This window comes from Symphalangus syndactylus, chromosome 5, assembly GCF_028878055.3.
Source record: "Symphalangus syndactylus isolate Jambi chromosome 5, NHGRI_mSymSyn1-v2.1_pri, whole genome shotgun sequence".
Classification (NCBI taxonomy): Eukaryota; Metazoa; Chordata; class Mammalia; order Primates; family Hylobatidae; genus Symphalangus; species Symphalangus syndactylus.
The window spans coordinates 129,707,520-129,734,706 of record NC_072427.2 but is presented as its reverse complement, the minus strand read 5'-3'; the positions used below and the strand labels follow the sequence as shown (position 1 = coordinate 129,734,706).

General features: G+C 41.5%; 1 protein-coding gene and 1 pseudogene across 2 annotated transcripts in view; both read right to left on the bottom strand.

The window, feature by feature from the left end:
- Positions 1 to 365: 365 nt before the first annotated feature.
- Positions 366 to 2,530, bottom strand: LOC129482706 (farnesyl pyrophosphate synthase-like; annotated as a pseudogene).
- Positions 2,531 to 4,091: 1,561 nt separating this feature from the next.
- UBR1 (ubiquitin protein ligase E3 component n-recognin 1) overlaps positions 4,092 to 27,187 on the bottom strand; it is a 177,901-nt gene continuing 154,805 nt past the window's right edge. The window contains exons 41-47 of one of the 2 annotated variants that reach the window (XM_055278900.2): positions 25,375 to 25,508; positions 23,146 to 23,254; positions 19,865 to 19,921; positions 17,226 to 17,303; positions 11,401 to 11,571; positions 9,385 to 9,486; positions 4,092 to 6,675 (exon numbers count right to left, since the gene is read on the bottom strand). In XM_055278900.2, the coding sequence (XP_055134875.2) occupies positions 6,534 to 6,675; positions 9,385 to 9,486; positions 11,401 to 11,571; positions 17,226 to 17,303; positions 19,865 to 19,921; positions 23,146 to 23,254; positions 25,375 to 25,508 (793 nt within the window). In that variant the 3' untranslated portion in view covers positions 4,092 to 6,533. Of the gene's footprint in view, positions 6,676 to 9,384; positions 9,487 to 11,400; positions 11,572 to 17,225; positions 17,304 to 19,864; positions 19,922 to 23,145; positions 23,255 to 25,374; positions 25,509 to 27,187 lie in introns of those variants that run through there. The other variant, XR_008657797.2, reaches the window with a different exon arrangement.

Genomic DNA, 27,187 nt, shown 5'->3' with positions numbered 1-27,187 from the left:
GACCAATTTTGAAATTGCTTCTTATCCTGCTCCTTCTCTCTCACCATTTAGCCACTAGCTTTATCCTAGTGTCAATGTGTGTACTTGTTTTTTTTGTTTTTTGTTTTTTTTTGAGACGGAGTCTAGCTCTGTCACCCAGGCTGGAGTGCAGTGGCACAATCACGGCTCACTGCAAGCTCTGCCTCCTGGGTTCACGCCATTCTCCTGCCTCAGCCTCCTGAGTAGCTGGGACTACAGGCGCCTGCCACCACACCCGGCTAATTTTTTGTATTTTTAGTAGAGACGGGGTTTCACTGTGTTAGCCAGGATGGTCTCCATCTCCTGAGCTCGTGATCCACCCACCTCAGCCTCCCAAACTGCTGGGATCACAGGCGTGAGCTACCGCACCCGGCCACTTGTTTTTATTTCTTGATTTGTCACCTTCAAGTGATACCTTTTTATTTATTTTTAATTTTTATTTTTTTAAGGTTACACAATAATTTATTGAGAGCCTCTTCTCCCCGCCCTTGCAGTCTCTAGGTCACATTTTATGCTTGTAGATTTTGCATGTCAGCCCTAGAAAGATGACTGGGGACAGGGGAGCTGCGTACTGTTCAATGAGACCCATAATGTGGCTGTAACTGTCTTCCTATTATTGCAAGAACACGGCCGGCAGATCCAGCTCCTCATATAGTGCCTTCGCCTGGGTCACCTTCTTGGCCTCCTTCTGCCTGTAATTCTCCTTCAGAATCTGGTACTGTTCCGGAGTGGCCCGTTGCAGACACTGAACCACCAGCCAGCTGCATTTGTTGTCCTGGATGTCAGTGCCAACTTTGCCGGTCACACTGGGGTCCCCAAAAGAGGTCAAGGTAATCATCCTGAATCTGAAAGAACTCTCCCTCTCCCATCTCCAGCAGGATCTTCTTGGCATTGGCGTGCTCCTTCTCACCATCAATACCTGCCGTGTACATGGCTGCAGCTACAGGAAGGTAGAAGGAGTAGAAACTGCCTTGTACTTGACACTAGATTTATACCTCTTTTCAGTGAATCTGCCAAGATCCAGGGTCTGCCCAATCTCAGTCTGATAGAAACTCGGCAGGAAGAGCTGGATCAGGTTCTGGCAATAGGGCTGCTCCCAGCAATAGAGCTTCAGCAGGCGGTAGATACATGCTTCCACAAGGATAGCATCACTGATGGCATCCAAACCCACGCCCGGCTTCCGAAACCAGCAGATCTGTCCCCAGCGGTGAGGGATGAATCCGTGATGTCATCTGCCACCAGGAAGAAAGCTTGCAGCAGTTCCACACACCAGCCCACAGTCAGGGCCCGCTGGAGACTCTCAGCATCCTGTTTCCTCGGCTCCACCAGCTCCCGGAATGCTACTAGCACCGCCAAAGCCCGGCGATACTTGCCTCCAGTGGCATTGTACTCCAGGACCTCCTTGAGCTGGGTGATAGCATCTCCTGTCTCTGGGTGCCCCATCTCATCCTCAGTCAGCACCCTAACAATCTGGGAGAAGCACTGAACAAAATCCTGCTTTTCTTGGACATAAACATCTGATCTCTGGTCTCCATTCATTCTAAGGGAGGAGCAAAGGGCTTTGTTCCTGGATGCGGGTTTCTGCTTGATACCTTTTTACTTCTGGCTAAAACCACTGATGTAATCAGCGAGCTTGTTTAACTTTCCACCCACTTGCCCTTTTTCTCCTGTTTTTTGTTAGTTGTAATAATTCTACATCATTAGAGCATCCAATTTTGTCTCTCATCCCCCCATCTGTACAATTAAACATATGCAACACTCACCCCCAGACCTTATGCCAAGGCTTCTATAATCATTTATGATTGTCTGAAGCTTGCTCACTGGTAAATTTCTTAGGAAAGGCTCATGGGAAAAAATATTCCCTGAGTATTAGCATGCTGTGAACTATCCGTGTGGACTTTATACTTGGACAGTTTGTCTGGATGTGAAAATCCTTTGGTGTTGACTCTTCTGGGTTTTTACAATGTTCTCTTTCAAAATGTATTCAAGTTTTTTTTTTTCCCCAAGAAATTTTAGCCTAATTATAGTTTTCCATTTGTGTTCTGTTCCATTGCTTTTTCTTTCTTCAGGGACTCCAGTGAATATATACCAAATCTTCTTTATCCTAAATCCTTTTTTTCTCCTTCCCTGCCCCCTGCTTTTTTTTTTTTTTTTTTTCTAGTCAGGGTGTCACTCTGTCACACAGGCTGGAGGGCAGTGGTGTGATGTCAGCTCACTGCTACCTTGACCTCCTTCTCAAGGGATCTTCCCATCTCCGCTTCCCAAGTAGCTGGGACTACAGGTGCGCCATAATGTCCAGGTCTTTCCAGCTTTTCCTTACTGTGCATTCCATTGGTAACTTTTCATTTTTGTCTTCCTTCTTAGTCTTCATTTCTACTTTTTCCCCAAATTTCGCTTGACTGATCTGGGTGACAGAGCCAGACTCCGACTCAAAACAACAAACAAACAAACAAAAACTCTTCTTTGCCTTCAGTGTTGCCCCTCATAGAATTTTTTTTTTTTTTTTTTTTTTTTTTTTGAGAGATGGAGTCTCACTCTGTCGCCAGGCTGGAGTGCAGTGGCACAATCTCAGCTCACTGCAACCTCTGCCTCCCGCATTCAAGTGACTCTCCCGCCTCAGCCTCCTGAGTAGCTGGGACTACAGGTGCACGCCACCATGCCCAGCTAATTTTTGTATTTTTGGTACAGACGGGGTTTCACCATGTTGGCCAGGACGGTCTCGATCTCTTGACCTCGTGATCCGCCCGCCTCGGCCTCCCAAAGTGCTGGAATTATACGCATGAGTCACTGTGCCCGGCCGCCTCATAGAATATTTTAAAGCTTAAAACTAAAGCAATTGCTTCTAACTTTTTAAAAATTCCAGGTACCCTTTTCTCAAACGAAAGCTTACACAGAAACTCAAAATGAAAAATCACAACTATCCAGCTTTGGCACTCTTTCCCCTCTCGGGCCTACGTTTCTCCCAGAATCTTTGGCACTTAGTCTGAAAATCACCAAGCTAAAAAGAAAGCAACCTCTTCATTTTATGTGAAGAGTCATGGCTCAGAAATGGAAGAAAACCACCCTGCTTATTTTAAGGCTCAATCCCACAAGATTGATTCCAGATCGAGGGTGAGAACTGGGCATTTCTATTTTGTTAATACTCTCTAGGTGACTTTAACGCACAGTTAAGGTTGCGAACCATCACACTAGATGTATGCTGCCCAATATGGTAGCCACCAGCCACACATGACTACATTTAAATTAACTAAAAATTAAAATTTCAGGCCCTCAGTTGCACTAGCCACATCACAAGTGTTCAATAGCCACATGAGAATAGTGACTGCCATTCCGTATGGTAAATACACACAGAACATTTTTTTTTTTTTTTTTGAGACAGAGTCTCACTCTGTCACCCAGGCTGGAGTACAATGGTGCGACCTCAGCTCACTGCAAGCTCCGCCTCCTGAGTTCACGCCATTCTCCTGCCTCAGCCTCCTAAGTAGCTGGGACAACAGACGCCCGCCACCACGCCTGGCTAATTTTTTGCATTTTTGGTAAAGACGGGGTTTCACCGTGTTAGCCAGGATGGTCTCGATCTCCTGACCTCGTGATCCGCCCGCTTCAGCCTCCCAAAGTGCTGGGATTACAGGCTTGGGCCACTGCACCAGGCCAGAATATTTCTATTATTGCAAAACTCTTCTGGATACTGCTGCTCTAGACAGCTGTCTCCACATTAGAGCGTGCATACCCAAAAGGATGCAGATTGGATTGGAAGATATTTAAATACCTATTTCTATTTTTAACTGATTTTTAAATCTCCTTTTAAAGCTATGTTTTATAATTTGCATGATGTATTAGTAAAGCACTGCACATAGAATATAGAATATGTGTATGTGTTTATATTCTATTTGGTATGCATGCTAAAAGTTATTTATTGATGGAGTATATGGCTAAAAAGTTCGGAGACCCATGTATACTAAACACCTACGTCTTTTACAACATTTGCCTGGGCTGACAAAGGTTTCAACTGGAGAGTCTTCCTAAGCAGATTTTTATACTTCAAACCCAAATCCCCAAACATGAGAAGTCCCTTTTTTTCTTTTTAAATATACACATATATTTTATTTTAAAAAGCACAAGAACATTATACAAGTTTTAAATTTACATTTTTGCAACAAAAGTTATCAATATATGTATTATTTGTATAACTTCATCATGGATGGAATTTGAATCAGTGGTATAAACATGTTGCAGTCACTAAATATAGATCATCATCACAGTGAACCAAAATGCATAGTTGTTATGAAATGACAAATGACCACTAAAAGGTGAACTCACAGCCCATACACCAATATAATAAATTAATTATACAGATATGTTTTTCTTCACCATATCATTAAAATTCTCACTAGCCCCTCACCAAACATTAGAAAAACACAGTTCTGGAGCCATCCTGTTGAACCAGTGCCTTCACATACTACACTAAAGAAAATAAAGTGACTCAGTTGCTTGTTTGTAAGTAAACTTCATAAGCATAATTGTTTGCAACGATTAAGGTAAATCACTAGGATATTTGAACATAATGAGAGATCCCTGGGGCTTGGGGCAGCACTGGGACATATGCTCATCTACAGTGCAAAAATCTGCATCAATCTCAATCAGTAGAACGCAATATGAAATGGGTTCTTTGGCAGTAAAGGTCTGGCTGGCCATTGCCAGATAGTCCCTCTGTCCTCTTGAGAGCCTAACTCCAGAATTTATTAAGTTAATATAAAAAGGACTAAAACTAAAGTCAGTTTATCTTTGCTAAATTGGGGCCCATCTATTAGGGCAGAAGTCAGTATCTTCTGTTTCCTATTCTAGCCCAGATTTCCCAGTCAAACAATCCACTCAATACAATTACATAAGAAACAAACACACATGTTCAAATACTTTAATCATTCTGGCAAATCTGACAAACTGAGTACTGAATTTCCTGATCCTTACCTGTTATTGTTACAAATTGTTCACTAGAGATGTATCTATTTATCCGGATATCTTCTGAATTGTAATTATTCAAGTAGAAAATCATGATTGTGATTCTGATGCCTGCTCATGCCAATTCCTTACTGCAAAATCCACTTTTCTTTACATAAAAGTACCAAAAAAATCTAGCCCCAAATATGCATCACTAATCACTTAGCAAATATATTTTACTTGCTTGCCTTTTCTGAGCAAAAAGAAGGTAGGAAAACATTTACACACATATGTGAGACACTAATAGCCAAGGGCAAAATAAGATACAGTCTTTGAATGCATCTTTCAAGGTTCTAACATTATCCCAGAAACAACATAAGTTAAAATGGAACGTTTCCATTTATCTTCTGTCTGCTGTTTTATATCACAATTTATTGATACAAAAAACAAAAGCCAGGAACCAAGAAGTCTATGCACAAATTCAGGAGAGCTCTATTATTTATAAACAAGATGGCTCACCCACAGCATGTTATAACAGGACACAGACTATTGATCACATGGCTTTTTTGGTGGTTTGTACTAGTCATAAAACCAGAGTTTATGAAAAGGTTGCACACAGACAACATCAAGGATTTGTCTTTTACAAAGATATAGAAGATTGCAGAATTGGCTTAAATCTGATTGTTCTAGTTTACAGTTGTCATGATCCACACATAGGGAGAATTTTCTTATCTTCATTCTACAGTTTTTACATCGGAATTATAAGAGGTTTCTGAGAGTCAAATAGGATAGTGCCACAATCTCCTTGCAGAATGAGATTTGCCTTTGGAAAATGTCAACTATTATTTCAAAACTCAACAAAGCTACTGGTAGTCAGAGGTGAGAACTGCAAGCTCTTTGTACCGTCAGGAATGAATAACAAATACATTACCTAACTAACTTTTCTTGAGGCCTATGGTGAGAAAAAAGCTTTTCCACATTGGCAGAAATCATCCTCTGTCCACATAGAGATTGAGTTTAATTTGTGGTGATAGCAGCAGGTGGCACATTAGGGGTATTTCCTTAAAAGAGAAATAAAAAAAATTTATTTTTGGAATCTTTCTCAAGTATATCGAATGGTTTCTGCAATTCTTCTTTAGCTGCAAGGAAGACTATCACAGATTATTAGAATTTTGTCAGTGATCCAATGTCAGCTGAACTAAACTTGGGGGGAAAACACCAAATACAAAATTGCAGAAGAGTTAACCAACATATAAAAATGTCCAGAACTGTTTGACATGACTTCATCTACCAAGTGGATGAAATAAAATGAAATGAGACAAATTAAGAAGGGGAATAAATTTCCTGGAAATACTAGCACATAAAACAGATTTATCTATGTCCTTTTTTCCTGTGAAGCATATGTTTGCTAATTGAAAGCAATACTCCATTAAGAAATATTTTATTGATGTAAGTGAACCTGGACATGGAGCAAAAGACCCTCCAATACTTCCCCAGCCCTCAGAAAGTTTTCCATAATTTTGAATCAGCCTTTATTACTGTCATCATTTGTGATTGTCTTGAGGCAGAGTTGGAGCTCACAGTAACTGCCAGTTGAATCCAAATAACATCTGATTAGTCTCTTGGCTTCTAGCAATCTCTTCTATAATGCAGTGTTGTTGCCAGACCAAATGGAGCTTCCGATACCGCTCACGAGATAAATGAAGTGGGTTGCCCCTCCTTTAGGGAAAAAAGAAAAAACAACATGTAAGTTTGAATCTAGTAACTGCCACATCTTTATTGTCTAAATTAGTATGCACTCTTGAGATGTTCCTGGAGCCGGGAGGACTCACCAGTACAGGGCTTAAAAAGGGATATTTTCCCTTCACCAGTGATCACTAAGAACTTGACAGGCTACTTAGCTAATAAAACAGAAATGTACTCCTTGACCATTCATAAAATAGGTCAGGTATACTATGGCATTATGGGACCTCACTTAAATGGTCAGTGAGGTTTATAACTTGAAGCAGCACTATTCTTTTTTGGTGGTTAGCTTGAATAGCTTTTTGGCTTCATATTGTTATCTAGCTTCAATTTATGATCTTTGCACAGTAGAGGTTAGGCCTGACGTATAACACTAGGCCCTAAAATTACATTTTGCTATTCAGAGATATTTGGTTGTAACTGTCCTTATGATATGAAAAACTGGCTGGTTATTAGCAAATAATTTAATAAAATAATTATACTTCAATTCTAGAGTTGCACAGTTTTTAACACTGTATAACAGCTAATCCAAAATGACTTAAGTCTGGCTGTTGCCAGTAATGGAGAACTGTGAGATCCTAATTCCTTGAGACATTCAAGTGTCTCAGCTGGTTGAGGATTTTTCTTTTTTTTTTTTTTTGAGATGGAGTTTCGCTCTTTTTGCCCAGGATGGAGTGCTGTGGTACAATCACGGTTCAGGGCAACCTCTGCCTTCTGGTTTCAAGCAATTCTCCTGTCTCAGCCTCCAGAGTAGCTGGAATTACAGGTGCCTGCCACGACACCTGGCTAATTTTTTTTGTATTTTTAGTAGAGACGGGGTTTCACCATGTTGGCCAGGCTAGTCTCGAACTCCTGACCTCGTGATCTGCCCGCCTCGGCCTCTCAAAGCGCTGGGATTACAGGCATGAGTCACGTGGCCGCCTGGTTGGGGATTTTTAAACTGCCAAATTAATGTTAAAACTCTGCTTTGCACCCTTGTGGAACAACTAAGATTATCCTCAGTCATTAACTACTTTCACCACTCTGCTTTTCTCCCTAAACCTAAAGACAGGTCAAATGTCATCCCAATAAAAAGAAAGCTCTGTATGATCCAAGGTCCCAAGTCCCATTTAATAAGCCTATTTTTTCTGAGCAATATGTCAAAGGAACAAAATTTCAGTGAACCAAAAAGAGTTTATTGTAAGGAGGTCTAATGTTTATCTATATGTACTTTTGAGATCACTGTCAGTCTCCTCATTTTCATAAGCCATCAGTAGCACCCCAGTTCCTACCACCAGGGAAGGATACAGAAAAGTTCAGGATTCTAAATATTTTGCTAATGCTCAGAAGGAAAGAAGGCTGATATAGCTGGCTAATAAAAAGTCTCAGTTGGGTGCGGTGGCTCATGCCTATAATCCCAGCACTTTGGGAGGCCAAGGTGGGCGATCAACTGAGGTCAGGAGTTTGAGACCAGTCTGGCCAACATAGTGAAACCCCATTACTACTAAAAATACAAAAAAAATTAGCCAGCTGTGGTGGTGCATGTCTGTAGTCCCAGCTACTTGGGAGGCTGAGGCAGGAGAATCGCTTGAACCCTGGAGGTAGAGGTTGCAGTGAGCCAAGATCCAGCCTGGGTGACAGAGTGAGAGACTGTCTCAAAAAACAAAGAAAAAAAAAAGTTTCAAGTATTGCAATGGAAACAATATCTCTAAACCAAATTTCATCACTGGACACTACAAATTTATACTATCAGTGTCAATCCTTTTAAGTAATTCTGAAGAAAGGTTGATTACAAATAATAGAACACTGAAACATTAAGATGGCTGGTGTGTCTTTAAAAATTTTGGAGAAATACTACCTTCAAATTTTGGAGAAGTTGTTGAAAATTATGTGCTAAAGAATGACATCATATTTTTTAAATTTGAAGCCATTTAAAAAATAGCTCTCGGCCAGGCATGGTGGCTCATGCCTGTAATCCCAGCACTTTGGGAGGCTGAGATGGGTGGATCACTTGAGGTCAGGAATTCCAGACCAGCCTGGCCAAGATGGTGAAACCCTGTCTCTACTAAAAATACAAAAATTAGCCGGGCGTGGTGGCGCATGCCTGTAGTCCCAGCTACTTGGGAGGCTGAGGTGGGAGATTCACTTGAACCTGGGAGGCAGAGGTTGCAGTGAGCTGAGATAGCACCACTGCACTGTAGCCTGGGTGACAGAGGGAGACTCTGTCTCCCAAAATAAATAAATAATAAATAAATAAATAAATAATAAAAATAAAAAGTAGCTCTCAATTACTTTTTTTTTTTTTTTTTGAGACAGAATCTCCCTCTGTTGCTCAGGCTGGAGTGCAGTGGGTGATCTTGGCTCACTGCAACCTCTTGGGTTCAAGTGATTCTCCTACCTCAGCCTCCCGAGTAGCTGGGATTACAGGCATGCACCACCATGCCTGGCTAATTTTTGTATTTTTAGTAGCGATGGGTTTTCACCATGTTGGCCAGGCTGGTCTCAAACTCCTGGCCGCAAATGATCTGCTTGCTTCGGCCTCCCAAAGTGCTGGGAATACAGGTATAAGCCATGGTGTCCGGCCTCAATTACCTTTTGTGATTAAAGAACTATTACCGTTTACATACAATAATATGACTGAAATAGAAAACAAACAATATAAAAGAGAACTTATTGAAACCTTCCTATTATAAAAAGAAATCTTACTTCAGGCCAGGGTCTGTTTCTCCATATTCATCCAAGTAAGGAGCTGGATAGGCACAGCCTCTGGCTTTACCTTCAACCAGGACCACTCGGCATTCTCTGATTCTGAAAGAGAAAATCAATAGGAAATATGGTTAAGTGTATGTGTGCAAATGATAGGCACTGCATCAATGTTAATCTAGAGAGAAGACATGGCCAATATCTGTTAGAAATTCAGTATAAGGACAATATAAACAGACAAATAGACTAAATTATGTTTTGTCTAAATAAAAGAAAACACATATTGCTATTTCTGTTGAAGCTATAGAAAAGGAGCAGTGGATTTGGTGAAATGAGATCATTGATACTGATGGAATCTGTTGAAGGGAGGAAGCTGTCCTACTTCAGCCACAGACACCTTGGAAAACGGTGGCTGGGGTTGTTTCTATTCTAATTCCTGACACAACCTGGAGAGGGGAGGGAACCTCACAGAAGAACAGAATCACATCTCCTAGTCTAATAACCTCAAGCCAGACAGAGTATCAACTAGGGAAGTATGCCAGCTTTTCTGGTTAGAGCTGGCCTGAAACACTGCAGATTAGAAAGAGCCACTACCACCCTGAAGGCACCTGGGACTTTTATGTCTCTTGGGAAATAGACATAAAAAAGGCTTGCATACATATGTATGGGGGATAAGTACTTTACAGATAAATTATAAAATAAACAGCTGGGATAAGGTAGTGGGTTTACTTGCTGTGGGTTCCCTAAAAATAGGTGTTTGGGTTTGGCTTCTATACATTCTTTCCCCTTGGTTCAAAAGATGCCTATGAGCAATGATTACATATTTCACAGTTAGAAAGACATTTGGGTTTATGTAACAGAAACTGTGTTACATGAGGAGAGTGCAAAGAAAAAGGATATATATCCACTTTGAATTTTATTTCTCTGCAGGCAACTTAAACTCTTCTTTCATAAATATAAGTGACCATTTTTCTTTTTTCTTTTTTTTTCCCAGACGGAGTCTTGCTCTGTCGCCCAGGCTGGAGTGCAGTGGTGTGATCTCGGCTCACTGCAACCTCCACCTCCCAGGTTCAAGCGAATTCTCCTGCCTCAGCCTTCCGAGTAGCTGGGATTACAGGCATGAGCCACCATGCCCAGCTAATGTTTGTATTCTTAGTGGAGATGGGGTTTCACCATGTTGGCAGGGCTGGTATTGAAATCTTGACCTTGTGATCTACCTGCCTCGGGCCTCCCAAAGTGTTGGGATTACAGGCGTGAGCCACCGCGCCCGGCCATAAGTGACTATTTTTCTATCCTCAATCTTTTGCTGAAAGACCAGGAGAAATGGTGGGTTGATAGACGAAATAAAGATATCACAGGACAATCTAAAATAACAATTTACAGGTACTTTTTTTTTTTGATAGAGGATCTCACTCTGTTGCCCAGGCTAGAATGCAATGGCACGATCATGGCCTTGAACTCCCAGGCTCAAGCAGCCCATCACCTCAGCCTCTCAAGTAGCTGGGACTACAGCCATGTGCTACCACGCCTGGCTAATTTTTTAGAGATGGGGTCTTGCCATGCTGCCCAGGCTGATCTTGAACTCCTGACCTCAAGTGATCTTCTTGCCTCAGCCTCCCAAAGTGCTGGGATTATAGGCATAGGTCACTGTGCCTGGCCTACATGTACCTTTTATTTATTTTTATTTATTTTAAAGAGCTCATCTTCCAGGAAGAGTACTTTTTAAATATACGTTTTAGGACTTGAAGTTCTTTCATTATACCTGAGTATTATATAATACCAGAGCAATTAATACAAACTATCCTATTTAAGATTTTCCATAAATAATAGAAATGTGAACAGAAACTTATTCTTTTTTCACAGTATCTTCTCAAATGCAATTGTATGTCAATAACAGGTTAACACTCTAACTACTGATTGATTATTTGCTATCAACACACTGTCCCACCATAGTGACCCCCAGATTGGATCCAGATTCCTTAAGTTCATCATGAAGCTTCCAGAACACTAACTACTCACTTTAGGAAAATGCAGACTCCAGCTCCACAGTGAAGTGCATGAAAAATGCAAGCTCCAACCTCTTCCCCATTCACAACTTCTTGGCAGCAAATGTTCTGAGAACATAGTATAGCCCCACAGAAAAGGCAGAGGACAGGATGCTTTCGCTCATCATCTGCAGACCGTGGGCACCTCAAGAGGGAAAAAAACATTTAGAGAATGGTGGAAAAACAAAACAAAACAAATAAGTACCATATATCCTGTTAGCAATCAAGCATGCTTTCATCACTGACCCCTTTCCAGCAAGGAAGCTCTTAAAACACAAGGAAATATTTAATTAGCTAATTCCTCTTTAATATGCCCCCTAAAAGGGCTTCATGGAAAATCTTCCAATTAATCCATAGTAAGAAAATCTATATTACATAAATGGTGTCCTGATAATTCTCATAAAGTATGGTGGTTGAATATGCCTTGTGACTGAGATTCACTGATAGACTCCAGTCTTCATCTGACAAGCCCAATTTACAGTTACCTGCCTCCTCTGTATTGGGTTAGTCAAGCTTGTGTCTTCAACGTTGAAGGAATATGACCTCGTAAGTACGCAATTGTTTAAAAGAAAAAAAATTACATTTTACAGTAAGGGTCCAAACATCCCCCCTACTTCTTCTTTTTTTTTTTTTTTTTTTTTGAGACGGAGTCTTGCTCTGTCACCCAGGCTGGAGTGCAATGACATGATCTTGGCTCACTGCAACCTCCGCCTCCCCGGTCCAAGCAATTCTCTTGCCTCAGCCTCCTGAGTAGCTGGGGTTGAAATGAGAGATTGTAGCCTTTGAGTTGGCCCACCCTTCCATCTGGGAATCACAGTAAGTCTTAGGAAGGACAAAGTGATAGTGCTGACTTGCTTGAGTCAACTAGTGTTTTATGATGAGGCCATTTTACATAGTATGCTGGAGGCGTGCTGTAATGCCCCACCAAGGGGGATAATGGTTATCTTTTAAAAATGAGTTTCCCATGCTCCTCCCATCTATGCTGTATACTGAACACAATGGGAAATATCAAATTCCTTAATTTGGGAAGTAGAAGATAAATGCAACCAAAGGAGAGATCCAACTAGGCCCACACTGGGGTTGGAATAAAGAACGTCAGAAAGAATCTCCAATAGGGTGCTGACAGCTTTTTTTCTGATCCCGTTTCTCAGACAAGATAAAAAACAAAACGAAAAACATCTGTCTCCACAGGAGCAGAGGGACTCTGCGCATAGGATGAGAGGACTATTTTCACTTCCAGGAGGTTGCTCCAGAACATAATTATAGCCCTTTTTGGATAAAGCCAACATCTTCTTTCAACTTTAACACAGGATGGCTGAGTCTGAGTCATTAGCCATCCTACAGAGGAAAAGCTGGGAGGGAGCCCAAAGTATATGACTGAGCAGCCACCCTCCAACACTAGGGATGGTTCCGTCTTATGGAAATTGGTGGTGACAATAAAACTGGAAGAGATCATAGGATTGATTTTCATTCTTATGTGAAACCTGTAAGTAGTAATATCATCCAGAAGGATCCTCACTGTGATTAATAAAGACCAACACTCTCCTCAGATCCTCTGAGGAGCCAACAACTTGATATTCTTTTTTTTTTTTTTTTTTTTTGAGACAGGGTCTGGCTCTGTCACCCAGGCTGGAGCCCAGTGGCACAGTCACGGGTCACTGTTGCCTCAACCTCCTCGGCCCAAGTAATCTCTCCTCAGCATCCCGAGTAGCTGAGACTACAGGCACATGCCACCAAGCCTAGCTAATTATTTTGTATTTTTTGTAGAGACGGGGTCTCCCCATGTTGCCCAGGCTGTTCTTGAACTCCCGAGTTCAAGAGATTCACCCACCTCAGCCTCCCAAAGTGCTGGGGTTACAGACATGAGCCACTGTACTCGGCCAACCTGATATTCTTACTGCCTGGAAGATAGTATCTATTCACCAGGCTTTTGTGGTAGCAATGTAGTCCCAAGATTAGGAGAATTACTGAATTCAGAGATGGATGCAATCTTTGAAATTAATTAGCTAATTGTTTGAGGGCTGAAAGGTAAAGTGACCCAACCATTCCTTTAGATGATTGACTAGAAAGGGAGCTAGAACAGGAAGGTCAATTTTAACCTGTAACAGTGGCTAGGGTGTGAGCTACTGAAGACTCTATTGGGCCAGTTAACTTCCCCAACTTCATGGCTTAAAACAATGGTTATAACTAGATAAGAGAATTTCCTGAGTCATTCTGCAGGGCAGTGATTCTCAGAGCGAGTCAAAAAGGGGCTCTTTAAGACCTCAAATTATCTTTTTTTTTTTTTTTTGAGACAGTCTTACTCTGTTGCCCAGGCTGAAGTGCAGTGGCGTGATCTCGGCTCACTGCAACCTGTGCCTGCAGGTTGAAGTGATTCTTGTGCCTCAGCCTCCTGAGTAGCTGGAAGTACAGGCATGCGCCAACATACCTGGCTAATTTTTTTGTATTTTTAATAGAGACAGCATTTTGCCATGTTGGCCAGGCTGGTCTCGAACTCTTGGACTTTAGTGATCCACCCACCTCGGCTTCCCAAAATGTTGGGATTACAGGCATAATCCACCGCACCTGGCCTCAAAATAACCTTAAACTGGCCAGGTGCGGTGGCTCAACGCCTGTAATCCCAGCACTTTGAGAGGCTGAAGCGGGTGGATCACAAGGTCAGGAGTTCAAGATCAGCCTGGCCAAGATGGTGAAATCCTGCCTCTACTAAAAATACAAAAATTAGCCAGGAGTGGTGGCGGGTGCCTGTAATCCCAGCTACTTAGAAGGCTGAGACAGAGAATTGCTTGAACCCAGGAGGCAGAGGTTGCAGTGAATTGATACCGTGCCACTGCACTCCAGCCTGGGCAACAGAGCAAGACTCCGTCTCAAAAACAAAACAAAACAAAAACAAATTTAAACTGCACTCCTTTTTTTTGGTTCCTTCAAATGACAGTAAGTTATTTTACATATGACTAAGGACTACTACATGAAAGCAGTTAATTATGACTACTAACTGGTATCCTTAAAACAAAATGTAAGAGTTATGTGTATTTACTGAGATCTTGAATTAATTTAAGTATTTTACTAAAAAGTCTGGCTGCTCCATAATGCTCAGTAACATCACAAAACTCTTAAAGGAGCTTTGGAATTCTTGCAATTTGGAAAAAGGATGATTACTTACTAGTGAATCAATAAAGTCTTGAATAGGCTTTGTTTTTCAGGCTACTGAGATTCTTGTCTTTTAATTACAAGTTACTACTCGTTTCATGTCATCATTATCAATGTGGTTTGCTATGGGAGGTGATATGATGCCTCCTGAGTATCCAGAATACATAGTTACATCAACAGAAGTTTTGGCTTAGTATTTTCAAGACATAATGCATTATGATTCAAATATGAAGTATTCACCCCCCAGTGGTGAAAGCAGATGTGAATATAATTCCTCCATTCAGTGACATCTCACTGGTGGTGGTCATGATTCATGCTACTCAAATAACTTACAACATATTATAGCAAGGTAAGCATAATAAGATACAAAATTATGTTTAAGCTACAGGACATTATTTTATCATGTAGACACATGTTTAGGCTTATGCTCTCTTCCAGAAGTAACTAATAGGTAACTCACACACAGTGTTAAAAATGAGTACCTGTATATTGTTAACCTATTTTGTTTTCACCAGTCTTTGTTATCATCCAGTTCTTTTTCCACTTGAAATGATCAGTGAAAGGGGTGAAAGAGATAAAAAGTTTGGGAACCACTGCTTTAGAGTGGTTTGATTGAGGTGGGGGGATGGTGCCAAAAAAGCCTAAGGGGTTGTACTCCACTCTTCAAGCTTGAACCTGAGTCACGATGCTATTACCTGTTCTGCTGTTTAATGGACTTCCATGTAAGATTTTGTTTAATAAGGGTTCTTGTGGCTTAAAAAAAAAAATAATAATAAGATTAAGGAGTGGTATCATAGAAAATGGTAGCTCCAGGAATCAGTCACTCTAATGAAACAACTGTTGAGCCAGCAAGAACTGTCTGAAGCAACTTTTTTTTTCTTTTGAGACATAGTCTCATTCACTCTGTCGCCCAGGCTGGAGTGCAGTGGCACGATCTCAGCTCACTGCAACTTCTGCCTCCTGGGTTCAAGTGATTCTCATGCCTCAGCCTCCCAAGTAGCTGGGATTACAGGTACGCAACACCACGCCCGGCTAATTTTTGTATTTTTAACAGAGGCAGAGGCGGAGTTTCACCATGTTGGCCAGGCTGGCCTTGAACTCCTGACCTCAAATATCCACCCGCCATGGACTCCCAAAGTGCTGGTATTACAGGCATGAGTCACTGTGCCCAGCCTGAAGCAACTATTTTGGAACTCTGGAGCCTGGTGAAATACTTGAAGCATCCAAGGGAATGCTTAATAAAGGAAGAAGCTGGTAAATTTTGGTGAGTTTTGGCATTTTGTGTAGTGGCTAGCATCCTCTGTCCCCCAATGCCATGGCAGGTAGCCATGGGGATGATGGCTTGTTTTTCTGGTGTGGCTTGCTTGTGTCAGGGTAGGCAACAGAGACCTTGTCTCCCAAAAATTGAGGCTATATGTTTAGATCTCTCTGGTGGTTCACTGAGGGGCCAGCAAGGATGTGAGAAAAAAGGCGCCCTCACACATTGCTGGTTGGGATGTAAAATGGTACAATCACTGTGGAAAACAGTTTGCAGCTCCTCAAAAAGTTAAACACAAAATTACCATATGACTCAGCAATTCCACTCCTGGGCATATATCCAAAAGAAATGAAAACTTTATGTCCACAAAGAAACTTGTAGATGAGTATTTTTTTTAGTAGCATTATCTGTAATAGTCAAAAGGGGGAAACAACCTAAATGCCCATCGATGGATGAAGGAATAAACAAACTCTTATATATACATACAATGGAATATTATTTAGTCAAAAAAGGAAAAAAGTAATGACATATGCTATGATTCGGATAAATATTAAAGACATGCTAAGTGAAAGAAGCCAAACACAAAAGGTCATATATTGTATGATTCCTTTCATATAATATATCCAGAATAGGCAAATCCATAGAGACAGAAAGTAGACTACAGATTACCATAGGGTACGGGATGAGGGGAACAGGAAGTGATTAGTGAGTACAAGGTGATGAAAAAGTTTGCAAACTAAAGAGGTGGTGATTGTACAACATTTTGAATACATTAAATGCCACTGAACTGTACACTTTATCATGGTTCATTGCATGTTATATGGATTTCTCCTCAACTTAAAAAAAATTGACAACCACTGTTATGAAGGATACTCAGAGGTCACGGCTAAAAAAGGAAGTTTGTGGCCAGGCGCAGCGGCTCAGGCCTGTAATCCCAACACTTTGGGAGGCCAGTGGGTAGGAGGATCACTTGAGCCCAGGAGTTCGAGACCAGCCTGGGCAACATAACGAAACCCTGTCTCTATGAAAACTTAAAAAAATTAGCAGGGCATGGTGGCGCCTGCCTGTAGTTTCACTACTTGGGAGGTTGAGGTGGGAAGAGCCCAGGAGTTTGAGGCTGCATTGAGCTACAGTCAAATCACTGCACTCCAGCCCGGGCAACAGAGCAAGATCCTGTCTAAAAAACAAACAAACAAAAACAAAAAAACCCAAACCAAAACAAACAAAAAAACAAAAACAAGGAAGTGTGTTAGTTATGGCATATACCAATTGCAAGTTCAGAAAATGATTTAAAATTACACACATATATATACACTAGTTATGGCATATACCAATTCCAAGTTCAAAAAATGATTTAAAATTACACACATATATATACACACTTTCCTTACCTGAAATGAGAAGCTTGATTCAGGAGGCAGCTATAGTCATCGGGAAGCTCTATCAAACTATTTCTTTTTCTAGGGTACCTACAATGTAATTTAAAAGGCAATTTTATTTTAGAGTAAATAAACCCAGATCAAAAACTGCCCAAAGTGATAGAAAGAAGAATGTCTTTAAAATAACAAAAGGATCTACACTTGCAATCCAAAGTAATTCCCATTGTTGACTTGATCAAATCCAAACTTCTCAGCCTATAATTCCAAATCTTTCATCAGCTGGATTCCTTTCCAAACTTAACTTCCACTAGTTTCTAGGACTAAACTATTCTAGCTAGATTTCTATACTGTATAGGGAAGTAACATGAAGTAGTAGTTACGAACACAGCCTTTGAAATTAGATCTGGTTACAAATCCTAAATTCTCTGACACTTCACACGTCTTTGAACCTAAGCCTGTATTTCCCTGTCTGTAAACTAGGGATAAAATATACCATCCTCCAATCATGGGGCCACCATCAAATCAGGTTCTGGGGAAGGGAGGGAGAGAAACATTACGTTAAATGAACTTATCAATTAAAAGGCTCATATTGACTTAAGAAATGTCAAATTAAATATGAATATTAGCATTAAGGAAACATATAGAGCGGTTGAGGACTAAACGAGATACTGAAGTAAAACACAATATACTTAGTACTTAATACATGCTTGCAAATGTTACTCATTCTCACCAAACTAGATACAATAAAAGCCTTGCTTGCATGTATTGGGGAAGATCATCTGAATAATGTGAAATTCTCTCCTCAAACCCCAGTCAATCAATCAATCAACCAATTTATTTATTTATTTATTGGAGGCAGAGTCTCACTCTATCCCTCAGGCTGGAGTGCAATGGTGTGATCTCGGCTCACTGCAATGTCCGCCTCCTGGGTTCAAGCAATTCTCATGCCTCAGCCTCCCGAGTAGCTGGGATTACAGGCGCCTGCCACCATGCCCGGCTATTTTTTGTATTTTTAGTAGAGACGGGGTTTCGTCATGTTGGTCAGGCTGGTCTCGAACTCCTGACTTCAGGTGATCCGCCCACCTTGGCCTCCCAAAGTGCTGGGATTACAGGTGTGAGCCACGGTGCCTGGCCCCAATCAATTTAAATTCTGTAATTCTTTTCATCTTCAATTCAGTTGTCTATATTTAGTGCAACCACAACATTTATTTGGCAAACTCAGACACTTTTTTGTTTGTTTTTTTAGAGACAGTGTTCATTCTGTTGCCCAGGCTGGATTTGAACTCCTGGGCTCAAGCAATACTCTTGTCTCAGGCTCCTGAGTAGCTGGGACTACAGGTGCATGCTACTGTGCCTGGCTTAAATTTTATAATTATTTCTATACTCAGCTAAAAATGATCTCTAAGACTAACCTTGCCTCATTAACAATCTTTTCCTCTTTAAATTTCTATAGCACTAACGGTATATTCCATACACCATTATACTTTATGTTATAATGTCTTAAGTTTTATGTTCATAACTAGATTGTAGATGACTCATGACCAAAAGCTATGTCACCTCTTTTAAATTTTCCAGAGTATTTCAGTACCATGCTGGGTAAACAGCAGATGTATAAAAGGTATACAGTGAATTGAAATAAAGGAAAAATTGTGTGAGATTAACAGTCTAAAAATATGTATTCATATCTTAAACTTTTCTTTTTTCTCTACTCGAAGATCTTTTCCTGGTGATGTGACTCCTACTGCATCTGAGCACAGGAGCTGGATCTATTATCACTAAATCTCTAAAGATGTGTTACAAGTGAAAGCTGCATATGCACATGTACAGTGGAGGTGAAAGGAGTTCCAGGGTGAGAGAAGATGAGAAAAGAAGGCAAATGTATACTGTCTTGAGGTTTGCTTTATCCACAGGAAAATGGTAGTAGTGTTGGTATTTAAAGCCGGGAGTCAATTCCTCCACTTGTTTATAGATGTGATTCAAGTGAGTAAAATTAGACACCATATACAATACCAGTCAGGCCCTTGGAGGGGACACAAAGACAATAAGCACGCAGTTCTTATTCGTCAGTTATTCTGGGTGCAAACAAGTGGACACTTATGTGAGAGACTATATTAGGGGAGGCTTCATGGAGGAGGTGGCATTTAAATTAGTACTTAAGAAAGAAGTAGATTTTGTTAGAGCCATAATTTAAGGGAGATAGAAAGGCTGAAGAAAAGTTTTTGGGGTAGTTTCTAAGGACATAGGAAGGAAAAAGGATATAGTTCTATGTATATCTTGCTTTATTCTAAAAAAAAAAATCAAAAACAAAAGTGGCTTATAGAAATATTGTAAACCACTACCTTTGGAAGTTAATATACCAGCAGCTGCATGATGCCTCCTCCACCTTTGCCTTTTGACAGGCATGTGCTAGCTTAAAAAAGATTCTCTTAAGAGGAACTGCTGGCTTCTAATAATCTAAGAGGAAAAGGACAGCCACTCAGAGAAAAAAAAATTGCTAGGAAGAATTTGATTTCTGGCAAAGACCTAACAGAAATCAGGAACACTGTACTGAGTGAGAATGAAGAAAGCAGACTAGAAAGAATGCTCAACAAAACTACTTTAGGAAACACAACTTGTGGATGAGGGAGAAAGGATTAAGTAGTAAAACCAACCTGACCACGGTGTTTTTTTGCTTCAAACAGTTTAGTAAGGCAGGATCTGCACACCACCTGTATGTGGAACCAAGAGAAAAGACAAATGGATTATCACAGCTTCAGTGCATGATTTGTCAACAAGCCATTCTCTCTCTTTTTTTTTTTTTTTTTGAGATGGAGTCTCACTCTTTCGCCCAGGCTGGAGTACAGTGGCAGCAATCTCGGCTCACTGCAGCTTCTGCCTCCTAGGTTCAAGCAATTCTCCTGCCTCAGCCTCCCAAGTAGCTGGCACCCACCACCACATCTGGCTAGTTTTTGTATTTTTAGCAGAGATGAGGTTTCCCATGTTGGCCAGGCTGGTCTCAAACCACTGACCTCAAGTGATCCGCCCACCTCAGCCAATCCCAAAGTGCTGGGATTACAGACGTGAGCCACTGTGCCTGGCCTTGCCATTCTCTTCAATTCTTTCTGTCCCTTCTTTCTATGTTCCCCTTTCTTTTTTTGAGACAGAGTTTTGCAAGTGTCGCCCAGGCTGGAGTGCAGTGGTGATCTCCACTCACTGCAACCTCCATCTCCCGGGTTCCAGTGATTCTCCTGCCTCAGCATCCTCAGTAGCTGGGACTACAGGCACGCACCACCATGCCTGGTTTATTAGAGACAAGGTTTCACCATGTTGGCTGGGCTAGTCTCAAACTCCTGACTTCAGGTGATCAGCCTGCCTCGGCTTCCCAAAGTGCTGAGATTATACACAAATGAGCCACTGTGCCGGCCTATGTTCCTCTTTTTTTTTTTTTTTTAAGATGGAGTCTTGCTCTGTCACCCAGGCTGGAGTACAATGGCGTGATCTCGGCTCACTGCAACCTCTGTCTCCCAGGTTCAAGCGATTCTGATGCCTCAGAATCAGAAGCTGGGATTACAGGCATGCGCCACCATGCCTGGCTAATTTTTGTATTTCTTTTTTTTTTTTTTTTTTTTTTTAGTAGAGATGGGGTTTCACACCATGTTGGCCAGGCTGGTCTTGAACTCTTGACCTCAGGTGATTTGCCCACCTTGGCCTCTCAAAGTGCTGGGATTACAGGTGTGAGCCACTGTGCCTGGCTCTATGTTCCTCTTTCTATACCTATCTTTTTTTTTGAGATGGAGTCTACCTCTGTTGCCCAGAGTGGAGTGCAATGGCGTGGTCTTGGCTCACTGCAACCTTCGCCTCCAGAGTTCAAGCAATTCTCCTACCTCAGCCTCTCGAGTAGCTAGGACTACAGACGTGCGCCAACGTGCCCAGCTATTTTTTTTTTTTTTTTTTTGTATTTTTAGTAGAAATCGGGTTTCACTATGTTGGCCAGGCTGGTCTCAAACGCCTGACCTCGGGATCCAAAGTGCTGGGATTACAGGTGTGAGCCACCGCACCCAGCCTTATATTTAACTTATTTATATTTATCATTTTGCCCCTTTTCTTCTCCCTTTCTTTCCTCTCTTTCTTTGTTTTGTCTAATTATTTTTCCTTCTCTTATTCATTTATTTTTTAAAGAGTATATCAACGAAGGTCTTACTAGAAAAACAGAAACCATTCTAAGTATTTAAACAAGAGAGAATTTAACAGGAGTTAGTAATAAAAGTGATGGAAGGGCTGAGAAGCCAACCATGAGACAAAAAGGCAAGGCAAACTAAAGATCACCACTCCCCTAGGCTGGAGGAACAAAAGGAAACAGCAGAATCACGGACCCCAGAGGCTAGGGACACCAGTGGATACTGGAATCACAGTAGGCTTGTCTGGTGGGAACTGGAGCCAGACAAGAGCTGCCGTCACCACCAGAGATGCCCCACAAGACAGACAGAGGTAGCCTGAACTGGGGCCTCTCTTTTTTTTTTTTTTGGAGATGGAGTCTTGCTCCATCACCCAGTCTGGAGTGCAGTGGTGAGATCTCGGCTCACTGCAACCTCCACCTCCTGGGTTCCAGCGATTCTCCTGCCTCAGCCTCCCCAGAGGCTGGGATTACAGGTACCTGCCACCACGCCTGGCTAATTTTTGTATTTTTAGTAGAGACGGGGTTTCACCATGTTAGCCAGGCTGGTCTCAAACTCCTGACCTCAGGTGATCCACCTGCTTTGGACTCCCAAAGTGCTAGGATTACATGCACGAGCCACGAAGCCTGGCCAACACTGGGGCTTCCCTTTTTCCTGGCCACCAAAATCTTGCTAGTGCCTCCCCTCCCACTGGCTGAACCCATGCAGAAGTCAGCTGACAAGGTAGACTGGGAAATTCCCAGGGTCATTTTCCTGCAACATAGGGCAGAGGATGAGAGAAGACTTTCAGACAAGGAGGGTCTGGAAAGATACAGAGGGCAAGGACTTTCTGTTTCAAAGTGTGAATTTTTAATACTTGACTGAACTAGAACAGCAATTAAGACTTATCTACTCCAAGAATATAAAAGTAAAATTAGTTCAACCTACTGTGATTGTACTCAACACAAAGCATGATACTGATTTTCTTAAACAATTCATTTTGATCACACTAGAGATCAGAATATTTCGAGAGAAATGAGCAAGCAAAGAAAAGAACCCAACACAGAGAACCTACTGCACAAGAAGGGTGGTAGGAGACAGAAGCCAACATTCACACAAATACTGACCTGGGTATTTTAAAAAAAGATAATTAAAGAAAAAGGTAGAAAGCAAGGAGAATAAAGGAAATGATGGGCAAGGAAAGTAATACAGTGAGAGCTGATTATAAAAATGATGGAAAATGGTGCAGGCAAAGATAAGGTAAGGAGATTGGAGGTTAGGAGCATTGACAGTGAACAAGAGGGCCAGTAACTAATGGGGTAGAAAGTTTTTCTGAAAGAAGGACACATATCTCTCTTGGAAATTTAACTGAAGTATTTTTTTTGATCTACCAAATGACCTTCCTTCTTTTCTCAGTCACTCTCCTGATACATGTGCTACCATGTGAGATATGCTCCTATTTTGGATACAGTTCCAATTTGGGTTCTTTTGATACTAATTGTGACTTTATGCCTGCTAGCAAAATCCCCACCCCCCACCCCCAATTTAAAACAGATGAGACACCAGCTGTGGGGAAAGTAAATAAAATGAATGATAGTTACAGTGGAGCAAGCAGAAATTCCAACTGCCTATGGCTGTTGATCTTATCCCCACTTCTTAAGTGTGTAACTTAGGAATCTCCTATACTTTTGCCACTCCTTTAATCAGTGCTGATCGAACTAAAAGCTTAGCAAGTAATTGTAATTTTAAAATTTCAAATTGTATAATAACCCAACAACAACATTTTACCCCCATAGTACCTCTGGAGCAAGGGCCTTACAGTATCCCAGTATTCCTGGAAGAGCAGGAACAAATTTGTAGGTAAAGATAGATAGCTACAGAGTGCACTGTACTCTCCTTCTGCAGAATCTGCAAGGGAATAAAAATACATTTAATAAGCACATTATTCCTACCTGGTCAATCTGGTGTTAGAGTTTCTTCACTGTTTATGCTCATTTCTACACTCTCCTTGTAGAGGGTATATTGCTTATTCTATAAAACCATAGGTGGCAGCCTGGGCGCGGTGGTTCACGCCTGTAATCCCAGCACTTTGGGAGGCCGAGGTGGGTGGATCACCTGAGGTCGGGAGTTCAAGACCAGCCTGAGCAACATGGAGAAACCCCATCTCTACAAAAAATACAAAATTAGCCGGGCGTGGTGGCACATGCCTGTAATCCCAGCTACTAGGGAGGCTGAGGCAGGAGAATTGCTTGAACCCGGGAGGTGGAGGTTGCGGTGAGCTGAGATTGTGCCATTGCACTCCAGCCTGGGCAACAAGAGCGAAACTCCATCTCAAAAAACAAACAAACAAACAAACAAAAAAACTGCATGGGTGGCAAGTAAGTCACAGTGATTTTTTTAAAACATAAATTGTATTGAGTCACTCTCCCGATCAGATGGCTCTAATGTGTAACCACACTTAGTATAAAATACAAGGTCCCTATTGTGGCCCAAAGGCCCTGTGTGAGCTGCCCCTGGTTGCCTCTTAGACCTCATCTCCTGTTACCCTCCCCTTAGGCTTCAGCCATACTCATCTCTTTGCAATTCTGTGACTACGTCAAACAAAGCCTTGACATTTATAACTTCTTCTACCTAGGAATATTCTTCCTTCAACTGTCTGTCCAACTCAACCCCATCTATGCAGCTGTTTGCTCAATGTCTCCTCACAGAGAAGCATTCTATGAAAACTGTCTCAGAGAGTTCCCCACTCTGGCCCCAATACCCTGTATTCCTGAACCGCTTCATTCTGCCTTGCAACATTTATCAGCATTTGACATTACATTATATTTCTCTATTTGTTTATAATTAGATTCCTCCCAATAAAAAGGACTTTATTTCACTCACAACTGTACTGTAGCACCTATGAGATAAATACATGACTTTTTTGTGTGTGAGCAAACAACAGATCTGTGCTGGCAATTACTTGGAAAGTGGACTCCTATTTTATACAAGACCATGAAAAACCTAGATCAGATAAACTCTACTGAACTGAGTTCAAGATAAAGAAGCTGATAGCCAGTAACGGTAACCTGGTCTGCTTATTCTCAAAGGACACAAGGAAGAATCTCTGAGCAATTCTGATGACTCTTCCAAAATCATATAAATATTCTGATTTTTACCCATACAAAGCCACAGGAAGGCTTCCCTACTTTGGTCTAGATTTAGAGGCAAGTAAATGAGAAGACGATCCTATTGCTTAAATATACATGGCCTAGGTTGGTTCTAGTAGGCCTTTCCTGGCAGCACTTTCATTCTTTAATGTAGTCGTATATACTTTTATTTTATTTTATTTTATTTTTTTATTTTATTTTATTTTTTGAGACAGAGCCTTGCTCTGTCACCCAGGCTGGAGTGCAGTGGCACAATCTCGGCTCACTGCAACCTCTGCCTCCTAGGTTCAAGTGATTCTCTCGCCTCGGCCTCCCGAGTAGCTGGGATTACAGGCATAGGCCACCATGCCCAGCTAATTTTTTTGCATTTTTAGTAGAGATGGGGTTTCACCATGTTGACCTGGCTGGTCTCGACCTCCTGACCTCAAGTGATCCATCTGCCTCGGCCTCCCAAAATGTTGGGATTATAGGCGTGAGCCACCACACCTGGCCTGTATGTCCAAAATTTAAATAACAGAGCATACAGTAAAGTCTTCCTCCTATCTAGCCAAACAATTCTCTTCTCTAAAGACAACCAATGTTTCTAATTTCTTGTGTAGCATATCAGTTATATTCTGCATACAGGTATTTTATAAGCTCAAGCACATAACCTACACATAGATAGGAGCTAAGAGTAGGTCTTGAAGATTAAAAAAGCTAATATACTTTTTGGCCTCACCTTTAACTTACACCAGGGCTCATGTTTGAAGGGAACACACATGAAAAAAATGGGGAGAGGAGAAGTGGTGTTGTATGCTTTAACCTTGTATTCATGAGCTTGAAGGTAAGAACAAAGAAAATCTCCCATTTTCCACTCCATGATTTCATTTTTCTACTTACTGGTATGCAGTTCCTCAGGCGGAGTTACCCCAAGTAAATAGTGGAAAAACAATGCAGCACAGCGAAGATAAGGGGTGATGCCATTCTTCAGTGAGACCCACAAATACCAGCCAGGCATACCACACCCAATGGAGCTAGGAGACAATAATTCCAGAAGAGAACAGAATACGTACCAGACTAAAGCCCTAGATTTAAACATATCCCCCTTTTCAAATACAAAGTTAAACATTTAGGTAATTTATTATCCATGCAATTTTTAAACATTTAAAACAAAATACAGTCCCAGCACTCTGGGAGGCCAAGGCAGGTGGATCACCTGAGGTCAGGAGTTCAAGACCAGCCTGGCCAACATGGCAAAACCCCAGTCTCTACTGAAAGTACAAAAATTAGCTGGGCGTGGTGGTGGGCACCTGTGATCCCAGCTACTCGGGAGGCTGAGGCGGGAGAACTGCTTGAACCCAGGAGATGGAGGCTGCAGTGAGCCGAAATTGTGCCACTGTACTTTAGCCTGGGCAACAGAGCGAGACGCTGACTCAAAAAAAAAATAAAAAAAAATTTGAGTAGCTAATAGTTTCAGTGTTTAAATCTCCTAATAATTTCCTCAAGAAAATCACAAATCTTACATCTTTTACCATGTGGATTTTTTTTTTTTTTTTTTTTTTTTTTTTGAGACAGAGTCTCGCTGTTGCCCAGGCTGGAGTGCAGTGGCGCGATCTCGGCTCACTGCAGGCTCCACCCCCCAGGGTTCACGCCATTCTCCTGCCTCAGCCTCCCGAGTAGCTGGGACTACAGGCGCCCGCCACCTCGCCCGGCTAATTTTTTTGTATTTTTAGTAGAGACGAGGTTTCACCGTGTTAGCCAGGATGGTCTTGATCTCCTCACCTCGTGATCCGCCCGCCTCGGCCTCCCAAAGTGCTGGGATTACAGGCGTGAGCCACCGCGCCCGACCCCTACCATGTGGATTTTTAAGGCGAGGAACTACTCTTCTTTTTCCTAGGTGGTGATAAAAAACAAAAGCAAAACAAAAACAAAGAGGCAACCAAAAAATCTACTTTAAAGGAACTTGACTCTTAAATAGAGTATACTCTTTATTTTTAAATTTTTATTATTATTATTTTTTGAGATGGAGTCTTGCTTTGTCACCCAGGCTGGAGTGCAACGGCGCGATCTGGGCTCACTGCAACCTCTGCTTCCCAGGTTCAAGTGATTCTCCTGCCTCAGCCTCCCAAGTATCTGGGACTACAGGCACACGCCACCATGCCTAATTTTTTGTATTTTTAGTGGAGATGGGGGTCTCACCATGTTGGCCAGGATGGTCTCGAACTCCTGACCTCGGGTGATCCGCCCGCCTCAGTCTCCCAAAGTGCTGGGATTACAGGTCTGAGTGACCATGCTCAACTAGTTTTTTTTTTTTTTTTTAAATAGAGACAAGGTCTCACTATCTTGCTCAGGCTGATCTCGAACTCCTGGGTTCAAGCAATCCTCCTACCTCAGTTTCCCAAAGTGCTGGGATTATAGGTATGAGCCACCATGACTGGCCTAAAATAAAGTATATTCTTCAACATGAAAGTTAAAGGTTACTAAAGCTTCCTTTTTTTTTTTTTGTTTAGATTAAAACCTTGTAAAGAAATGTGGAGAAAAAAATTTATCAATAACTAACCAAAGCAACTTGTTAGCTAAAACAAAATTAATAATTTCCTGGTTTTTATATTTATGATGTGTGTGGCAGTTAAATTATTCTGTATGATACTGTAAAGCGAATCTTATGTAAACTATGAACTTGAGTTAATCATAATGTATTAATATTGGTTCG